Source organism: Solanum verrucosum, unplaced genomic scaffold (genome assembly GCF_900185275.1).
Source record: "Solanum verrucosum unplaced genomic scaffold, falcon-dt-bn FXZP01000183.1, whole genome shotgun sequence".
NCBI lineage: Eukaryota > Viridiplantae > Streptophyta > Magnoliopsida > Solanales > Solanaceae > Solanum > Solanum verrucosum.
The window spans coordinates 3,502,443-3,512,802 of record NW_026020430.1 but is presented as its reverse complement, the minus strand read 5'-3'; the positions used below and the strand labels follow the sequence as shown (position 1 = coordinate 3,512,802).

The following is a 10,360-nucleotide window of genomic DNA, read 5'->3' as shown; positions in this document are numbered from 1 at the left end:
AAAGTTTATGTTTTTTTCTTTAAAAAATATCAAAGTATTACCATAAAAGCTTCAACTTTTTCTGAAAGCAAAATATAATTTTCTTCTATATTTGGTTTATTATTTCCTTAGAGAAAAAGTTTGAAGATCCCTATTCTCATAGCATAACACAATAAAATTCACAATGTAGTTATTAAAAAAGTTTTGTTTATGAGAAGATTTTTCTCTCAACAGTTTTAATATTTTCTTTTTATTAGTTTTTAATTATGTAGGCTAATTGGTCCTATCATGTAATAATGTTGTGTCTTTTAGTATAGTTTTATTTGTCATCTAATTTATCGTCATATGATTTGCAAATTATAAGTTTGCGCATGACGTCTTAATCACTTTAGAACCCAACATATTGTTTTATTGACCATTAATTTTCAAACGAAATGTTAAAAATTCTAGAGTAGAAAATCTAATTAATTTCACGTAATCATTCACCAATTATTCTAGATTTGAAAATTATCTTGAAAAATAGATTGATAGCAATTGACACTGGTTAGACAAACCAGACAAAGAATTGTCCTAGAAGATGTCCTAATTCACCTTTGATTTTGTAATAGAATCGCATGGATACATTATTTATACATGGTTATACATTATATACTATATATTAATGTATATATAATGTATAATAGTGTAGTGTGTGTACACTGTACTCTTTTGTACATCAGATATATGTAAAAATTAGGCAAATGACATAGTATAAGAAAGAAATTACTTCATTTCCCTACTCTTTCATTAATTACTAAAAATCCCTTTTTTTAGTGTTTTTCGGATACATAATATAGCAGTGTGGATACTTAATATAGCTGCGCGGATACTTTAATTAATAATGGGCGGATACTTAAATTATTAAGTTGTTAGCAGCACGGATACTTAATTAATGGGAGGATGCATAGTATAGCAGCGCGAATACTTTAATTAATAACGGGCGGATACTTAAATTATTAAGTTGTTAGCAGCACGGATACTTAATTAACGGGCGGATGCATAATATAGCAGCTCAGATACTTTAATTAATAACGGGCGGATACTTAAACTAATAAAGTATCCGGTTAAGTTGAATTGGGGAAAATAAGGGATTTTTGTATTTTAATAAAAGAGTAGGGAAATATTGAGAATAAGTAAAAAAATGTTGTGTATTTAAGTAATTTTTCCCAGATATATACCATGTATATACATTAGATATTTTTAATAGTTCATGTCCAAATTATTTGTTAGAAGAAAAATGAGGTAGGATGAAATAATAGCAATCCAGTAAATTATTATCTTTTTAAATCCTTTTGTGATTGATTTGGTAATTAATGTAATTACTTGTATTTTCTGTTCATCGTTACTAACAAGGCTAACTAAAATTTGTTACAACTATATAATTTAAGTATAACTTACCTAAATCTCATAGTGTAAAGAGTAAATTATATTGTAACCCTACTTTTTTTCTAATTACAATAACCCCTTCGGAGAAAAAAATAATTACAATAATCCCTTAATTTTTACACAATCTGAATACATAACTCACAATTCAGATACAATAATGTCGATACATTATGTATCAAACTGTTACGCTGGAAAAGGAAAAAAGATATCAGAAAATCTAATTAAAATTCCATAAATTACGCTTACATGTTTCTTCTTATTGTCAATCAATCATACACAAAACTTAACAAAACCAACAATTCGAAAAAAAATCAGATTTCTTCTCCCTATTCATCTTTCTCCATGTTCATCGAAGAACCAATCAATTAGATTTAAATTTGCCGAAAATTTGATTAGATACATAATGAATAGTTGTTGGACAAACAAGTTCACTGTGATACTGCTTGTTTGGAAGATCGAGTAAGCAAAAGCTGTGATTGATCAGCCGACGAAACAGAAGAAGCAGAAGATCTAATGGGTGCCTTTTCAAGAGCAGAAGAAATGGAACTGAAACTGCCATATGGATCGTGAGACATGGCACTACGAAAAGCCTTTTATAATGTTGTATGATTGATTATTGAACAGAAAACGGTCAAATACCCCCTCAATCTATTACCCGATTTTCAATTACACACTTATATTTTACGGGAGTTTTGTTACCCCCTAAAATATTTTAAACACAAATATTAATACACTTAAAACGTCACCCCCAAATCTTTGTTATAGAGTGTAATACACACACCTATTTTTCAGAATTAAATTTTTTTTTAAAAAAAATCATCACCAAAATACATTAAGTTTGATGCTTTTCATTTTTTCTCCACCATTCTATTCATTTTCCTAAATCATTCCATTTTTTCTCCATTGTTTCCAAATTTCTCATCTCCTCCAATCCACCTCCATCTCCATCACACCCATCATCCTCCGTCTTTCTTCTATCTTTTCGATCATTTATTTGCACAAAATCTTGTTGTCGTATTGAATTCAATAAATTGACATGAATGTTGAATCTTTTTTATCATGTATCTTACTGCCATTATGGTTCTCCAGTTGCTTATTTTTGATGAATTTGAAGATGAAAATTTGATTGCCCAATTTCAAATTCTAATACCCACTTTCAGTTCCAATCAAGAAACTCGGGTTGCTACTATAATCGAAAAGATTTCTATAGCAAAAGCTGTAATATCATTTTTCAATGTCGAATTGAAAGTATTTTCCATTGAGGTGAAAGAAATTAAAGGATTATCATTTTCTTTCTTTTGGTTATGGTGTCTATTTTTAAGAAAGATTTGAAGGTGATGGTCATGAAAAAGTTCATTATGGACTAAAAGTGAAAAAAATGAAAAAATAAAATATTATAGCCATGGCAAAATTCAATTGCAGAGGTGTAATTTTTTAAGGAGGTAATGGTTAGAGAGAGAGAAAGTATGTGATTGTAATTAATTAAATTTATTTATTAATTATATTGAATTCAATTAAGAAATGACAGATGTCCAATCATTTAATTTTGACTAATTTAGTTGCCTTACACTTGCTTCCAAGAAAGTGAACACACTTGTTGTGCCACATCAGCACTTAAGATGTCAATATCTCTGTTTAAAATACTTCAAGGGGGTAATAGGACCTCCGTAAAGTATTGGTGTGTAGTTGAGAATTGAGTAATAGGTTGAGGGGGTATTTGATCGTTTTCTCTTTATTAAATTGTGTCTTCAAGATGGATAGATTTATCAATACATTATTATTTATGTATCTTGTTTAAAATTGATAAGTGTTGTATTTTTACTAGATACATTAAATAAGTAATTATTGGTCAGAACATGTTAGATTTGAGATCGATACATTACTGTTTGATAATTGCTATGTATCGAATACATTTAGTGTAAATTTGAATTTACATATCATACCTAAAAAATTAGTGCATGATACATTCTTATTTATGTATCTTATTTTGTTTGAGAAATACTATACTTTAAAATAAAATAAAAAAAACACTATACATGTAATTGTTCCAAAATAGCTTCTTTTTGTGTGTGTGTGATACATAACACAAAGTTTATGTATCAAGTACATTTATATTGAACATGATAAATACTAATTGAAGATTCAACAATATTAGAGTTATGTATCAATACCTTAAATATGAACATGATACATTGCATAAAACAAAGGCTAGCAGTGATGTATCGGATCAATGATAACACTAACAAAGACTAATTTAAGAATCAAAATAAATGAGATACGTTAAAAATCTGTATGTTTGATATTAATGGCAGTGCAATGGCAGATCCAACTTTTTTCTTCTTTTTTTTTGGACATTTTTCAACAATAGATATAATAAAAGAAAATAAATATTTTTCAAGAAAATTTTTCAACGGAGATATGATTAACTAAAATTGCAAAGTTTCAATAAAATTTCAATGGAGGAAGGAGGTGGAGGTAATTTTTTTTTTAAGATGAAAAAAATAAAAAATAATAATAAAAGAAATCAAAAAGTTGAAGTGATGGAAATAAATCTACCTCTTGAATAATTTGAAATAATTAATTGGAAAGAGAAAAGATTTGAAATTCACAAATAGATTAATTGATGTAATTATAGAGAGATTTGTGGCGTGAAAAAAAGAAAGAAAATCATGGTTATGAGATTTCAAATTAATGTATCCAGAAAAGAAAACTATGGGAGGAAAAGAAGGGATTTTTTATATTTCTTGAAATAGTAGAAAAATAAAAAAATATAATAATAAATAATGTGTAGTTAAGTAATTTTTCTATAATTTAATGCAATAGAGACCAAAATCAATATTTTTTATTTAATTATTTTCATAAGCAATAGGACAAAAGCTACTTTCAATTAAATATCTATCTACAATTAATTCTCCTTAAATATTTATAAATCACTTCATAAAAAAACAAGTATAAGTAAAGGTGTATACTTGTTTTCTTTTGTATAAGAACTGAAGGTGAAAACGAACACACAAAAAAAAATGAAGATTAATTTTTCTATCTTATTAGTTTTATCATTTTTATTTGTACAACAAATGAATGCGATTGAAAAAATTGAAGTTCATATAGTTGATGGTATTGAAAAACAAACTCCACCATTAAAATTTCACTGTGCATCTCGCGATGATGATCTTGGATGGCATTATCCTCATCTAGGAAGTGATTTCACATTTTCGTTCAGGCCAAGTGTTTTTTCTGAGACAGTATTTTTTTGTCATTTTTTTTGGGGCTCAAAAGACTCGGCGTTTGAGGTGTATAGAGATTCTGGAGCTTGTGGAAAAGAAGGAATTGATACTGGAACATGTTATTGGTTAGTCAAGGAAGATGGTTTTTATTTTGCCAATTGTACTTCTCCCAGTCAAGATTTTCTTACTAGAAAATCTGGCTGGTAAAATGTATTTTATTTGTTTCTTCTCTAATTGAATGAAATGGAACAACAATTATATCATGAATAGTAAAAACTTTAATATATTTCGGTTCGATTTATTATATACCTGCGTCTACTTGTTTAACTTTATAATTTAAATGCCAAAGTTAAGAGCTAAATTAATGTGAGGCGTATTTATGATTTTTTACAGAGTTAAATTTCGGCTAAGATCTTTATTTCTGTTGATATTCCATGTGTTTTTATTTATGACTTTTATAGAGTTAAATTGCAATAGATCTTCTTTTTATGCACCATTGCTTCTATGATTTCAAAAGCAGTGGCCGCCACGGCCCAAACAAAAATAAAAGGACTTCTAACTCATAACTCACAGCTCAATTGGACATGTAGGTAATATTCGTACTCATTTCTCATGCCTCGTCATTTACAAGTGTAATACACACTTTATATTTTTAACTGATTATTAGTAAAAGTGTATCTAATAGGTATTATATTATTTGAATAGCGTAAGCGTTCAATAGAAACATGACTTAGATAAGGTGTCAAGAGTGAAAGATGAGGACAAGTTAAGGAGAGCGCTTATGACTTTAGCCTTTTATTAAATGTAAATATAATAATTAGAACATATATTTAAACCCATGACATGTGAATTTATCAAAATCATGGACTGATATTCTACAAGCTTAGCTATAGTTTAAAAAAAGAACTATAGAGCCTTAGTTTGATGTTTCACCAATGTTTGGTAGCAATTTCAGACCTTTCCAATAGGGGAAAGTGAAGAGTTGAGACAAATTTAGCAGAAAACTACACCTGGGCTCCCTCTGGATCTTCTGGCAATGTATTGATTCACTTCAGAAGATTTCTTGATTTCTTCCATTTAGAACTGCTATACAAATGGAGAATGCCTGCAGAAGCTTTAACGACGAACTGAATTCAACTGAAAAGATCCCATCCTTGAACCGGGACAAGCTGAAGACTGGCGTGCTGTCCTGCTCTCCCCCGTGCTAAAAACAAGAACAAAAAGATCATTATGGTGTATTAGACTTCGGAAATAATTTGTAAGAATGGAGTTACATATTGTGTAATGTTGATCATACCTGGGACAAAAGTTCAAATCTTTCAGCAGTAAGTTCGGGTCTGAGACAACTGGATATCGTTCGATGATTGACAAGTAATCTTATTTGGCAACCCAAATCCCATCCACCACAATCACATGATCCACCTGATTTCCATCTCTCAATCAGTGAAGAAGGCTCCCCTTTATTAGGTAGGCTATGTGCACCACCAGGAAGTATAGCTGTCATGCTAAGATCTTCAAAAGGATTTGCTACGCCTGAGGCTGAAATATTGTTGCAGCCGCGATCCTGATGGATACTTCCATTAGGACAAGTAGTGCTTCTATTAGGTGATTTGACGACAATAGCTCCAAGCTCGTCATTTGGCTGATGTCTTGCATCTGTAGCAAACAAAACAAACTCCCTAGTCCTAAAATGTGAGTCAAGTTTCTGCCTGTTTGATTCGGAGAATGAAACATCAGAAACCTTCATCTTGCCAACTACGTTAGGCATAATTCCACCACCAGTGTTTTCTCCGGCTTGATTTAACCAACTTCCGCTCTTTTTCTTTGTCTCATGAATGGTGAAGAAAGTGTAAATCCAGCAACTATTTTCCTTCAAAGTCGAACTAAATTTCTTCACTGTGGCTGCTAAAATGTTAACTTCATTGTCAACTGCAAATGTGAACAGAGGAAGACCATTCTTCACAGCTACTTGGAGGAGAGCTTGCAATGTTGATGGTGCATGTGTACCTTTAGAATGTGGATCATCGATATCAATAGATCTACAACCCTTCAAATCCAGTTTAACTTTCAATGAGCGTTTTGTAGGAGATTCACCGCGTTTCGTCGATGATCCAGTCACGTTATCGCAGTTGCCTGTCTTTGGCTTCAGCAGTGGGTCTAGCAACCTCCTCAAGGGACTCGTCCTGGCTCGGCTAGTGGTGTCTGATTTATTGCAGCCTGTCTCAAGCAAGGGGGGAGTTTGAGCTTTATCTGAACCAGATTGTTCTGAAGGATGTTTGACCCCTTGTGATACAGTCATCATATCTTTTATACCAGAAATCTGGCCAATCCTTCCTATTGCCATGCTAAGACGACGAGTTGGAGAGGGATTTCTGACTTTTGTAGTTTCTGAAGATTTAGGGGTAGTTGGATTCTTTAGCATAGCAGTTGACTTCTTCTCTTGTTTGTAATTGACTCTGGATGGGCTAGGAGCCTTTTTTCCAGAATATACTGAACGCTGAACTGTCTGAGATGAAGAGCTAGTATCCTTTGCATCTATTGAACTCGCTTGTCCCATTCTCGACTCACCAGCTACATGAGGGAGGGGGCAGGAACTAGGGATATCAGGAGAGAGCTTCCCATGGTAGAATGTAGAAATGAATCCACAAGAAAAGCTCTGTCTACTCGGTTTCACCGCTTCCTGGTTTCTCGCTACTGAATCAGGTGGGAAGTAAGTAGTGCAACTGTTAGTTTCTTGGCAAGGTTCTGGTACTTGAAGGGCATCTGATTTATGTTTCTCTATGAAATCAAAATCATCAACCCTATGACATGATTCTACTAACTCATTCTCTCCTTTTGGAGAACATTCTCTATCTTGGATCTTCATATTCCCCTCGGAACCAGAGGTTCTCTTGTGTGTCTCTACATCAAGTGATCTCCTAACACGTGAAGCCCTCCGTGGGTGTTGATCTTTGCTGAGTTCTAGAAGATTTATTTGTTGATTCTCGTGAAGAAATTTAGCTGCTCCTGGTTTTATGTTCTTCAAGTGTCCACAACTTCCTGATTTGACATCAGGATGAGTGCCTTTAGGCGGTGATGCATAATATGATTGTGATGTAGGACGATGAATCCTTCGATGGGCAGGGGAGCAGCTTCGGGCTCTACTAGAATTGGATGAAGATCCCTCCATTGAGGAAACTGACAAAGTATTGCTGCTTGATGGTGAACACACACTACTTCTACAAGGTACATTTACATGTTCGTGTCGCCATTTTTCAAGAAAACGCCAATCTAGGACGCCGACACTGAAAGCTTTGTCCTGTAGATTTTCCCCCTTTTCCAGATAACTAGGCAACCTTGACATGTATTTAACAAGCTCCTCATTCTCGATTCTCTTTCTTTCACCATTCTGCTTAGGCTGCCTTTCCATTTGCTACACCGTGCATGAATTCCCGAACCCCTGGCAGAGGTAAACAAGCAAACACAAGAGATTATTCACATGTTTAGCCACTTTTGATGCAAGTTGCAGTAGATTATAGTGTAATCATAAACATAAAGTAAAAAAGGCAGAAATAATTACACATGATGAGTTTTAAAGATGCAGTGTTCCTCTTCATGGAGTCGTTTCACTAATAATAATTACATAATTAGACGTCAGTAGCGAGGAATTAGGTGTTATACAATGAACATAGGACTCATGGTTCCTCTCATAACAAAGATAAAAAAGTTGAAAGAGATGGGTATAAAAGTTATTTTATGAACTACAACAACTCAAAAAGTTTGTTGTTTGTATCTCTCAACATGGGTTGTCTCTTATATCTGCAGACAAGGAAATAATAGATTCCTTGCTTACATCATTTTGTGCCATATTCATTTTTTTAAGTAACGGTGATAGCTGCGTCAGCTTGTACACACCTCGACTATTCCGAGAGGTACCTTTTACCTACCACCAACACAACTACCGTATAACTCTGACCACCAAAAAGACAAGAATTAGACAGATACATGATCACTCGGCCACACCCTTGGCTGCCTTCATTTCCCTATTCTCACTTGGCTAATTATGAATACATGACCCTGACAACCAAGTAGAATCAGAAAGCTCAACACACTATTCCTTAAAAACAGGACTTGATTTACTTTATACCTTTAACTTCTACTCCACCTATTTCTCTTAAAAGTTATGTCACACTTTTGGAAAGTGAAATTTCTTTATTTTAGTGCTATCAAATCGGCTTGATTCAATAATGGATGTGCTTCATTAATCCTATTCCTTACTTTTTCCTGATGAATGTGTTTCAACAAATATTTTTTAATTAATAGTTTAATTAATCTATAGATTACAATTATAAAAGATCCCAATCACACTCATAATAAACTTAATTCGAATTATCGTTAAAGACATAAACATAACTAACCCCACATCGTCCAACACTCCATTTTTCTAAGTATAAACATTGATCAATTTTTAAGTTGATCCTGAGAAAGTAAAATTGGGAAAATTATAGAACAAAGAAGAGCACTGTCGGTGGAGTTTGTTTTGCCAATTGCCATAAACCACTCACTTTCTGTCTCTAACCAAAAATTAACTCAAAATTTCAATTTTAACATACAAGGAGCAGTTGGGCAAAAAGGGCAGGCACCGACATCCTGCAGGGTCCGGGAAAGAGCCACACCACCCAAGGAGTGTTATGGCTGCTTCTACAACTCGAACCCGTGACCCACAAGTCACACAGAAATAAATTTACTGTTACTGCAAGGCCCCCTTCAATGGGGTTCTTTCTAAAATTAATGATGCATGATGCATCTATAAATAAGTGATTACAGAAATTATGTTATTAAAAGTGAACAATAATTTATATATAATGACAAGAATTAACAAGTGAAAATGACAGAAAATCAAACAGTCATATCCAACAGAGAAACATTTAAAGAAAGAGATTAAGGTACATACCTAACTCAACAACCGCTCGAAAATTAGGAGCAGAATCAAACAAGTCATAGGAAAAAAAATGAAGCAGCGGTAAATACTTTCTGTGGATTGATGGGTTGTATAAGGTGGCGGTGAAACCAATAATTACAAGTAACAAAGAAGATAAAACAGAGAATTAGCTCAGAAAGAAAGAAATGACAAAATCATCTTATATTTGAGTACGAAATTGATGAAGTAGACAGAGAAAAAAAGGTAAATAAAGTGAAAAGAGATGTAGTGAGCTGCACTTTTTTTTTTCTCCAGGCGGAAGGAAGAAGAATACGTGGGTCACGGGCTGGTAGGGGCGCTCTTTCGATGACTACACATAGTTAATGACTGACTGCTCATTTATTGGGATAGCTTATTAGTTTTTGTTTTTTTTAAAAATATTTTCGACATTCAGAATTCATTCACCCAATTAATCTCTATACTTATTTAATTAATTTTGCAATATTCTTGTGTGTTACTCCATCCGTTTAAAATGAAAATGATCTAGCTGAACTTAATATAAAATTTAAATAAATAAAAATTTAATTTTGTGATATTAAATTAAAATTATGTTAAATATATTAAATGTTTGGGTTAAATATATCACATGAAAAGTTGAAAATTAAATTATTGTTAAAAAGGAAAAAGAATTATTTTTTTGAGACAGACTAAAAAGGAAAATATGTAATTGTTTTTAAGGGAGGGAGTATTTTACTATGTTTATTTTGAAAATAAAATAATTGATCTTATTCTTTTAAAATTTTACTTTTATTTACTTAATCAAAAATCATTA

The 10,360-nt window shown here is 32.4% G+C and overlaps 1 protein-coding gene across 2 annotated transcripts; it reads right to left on the bottom strand.

The window, feature by feature from the left end:
• Positions 1-5,433: 5,433 nt before the first annotated feature.
• On the bottom strand, positions 5,434-9,636 carry LOC125807900 (uncharacterized). Of its 2 annotated transcripts, none has more exons than XM_049487651.1 (3): positions 9,562-9,636; positions 5,926-8,067; positions 5,434-5,832 (listed from the first exon to the last, which is right to left on the bottom strand). In XM_049487651.1, the coding sequence occupies exons 2-3, from the start codon at positions 8,035-8,037 to the stop codon at positions 5,680-5,682; spliced, it is 2,265 nt and encodes a 754-aa protein (XP_049343608.1). In that variant the 5' UTR covers positions 8,038-8,067; positions 9,562-9,636; the 3' UTR covers positions 5,434-5,679. The 2 variants fall into 2 exon arrangements, with proteins under 2 accessions (XP_049343608.1, XP_049343607.1); XM_049487650.1 differs by lacking the exon at positions 9,562-9,636 and adding an exon at positions 8,188-8,305 and having other exon boundaries at positions 5,461-5,832.
• Positions 9,637-10,360: the final 724 nt, after the last annotated feature.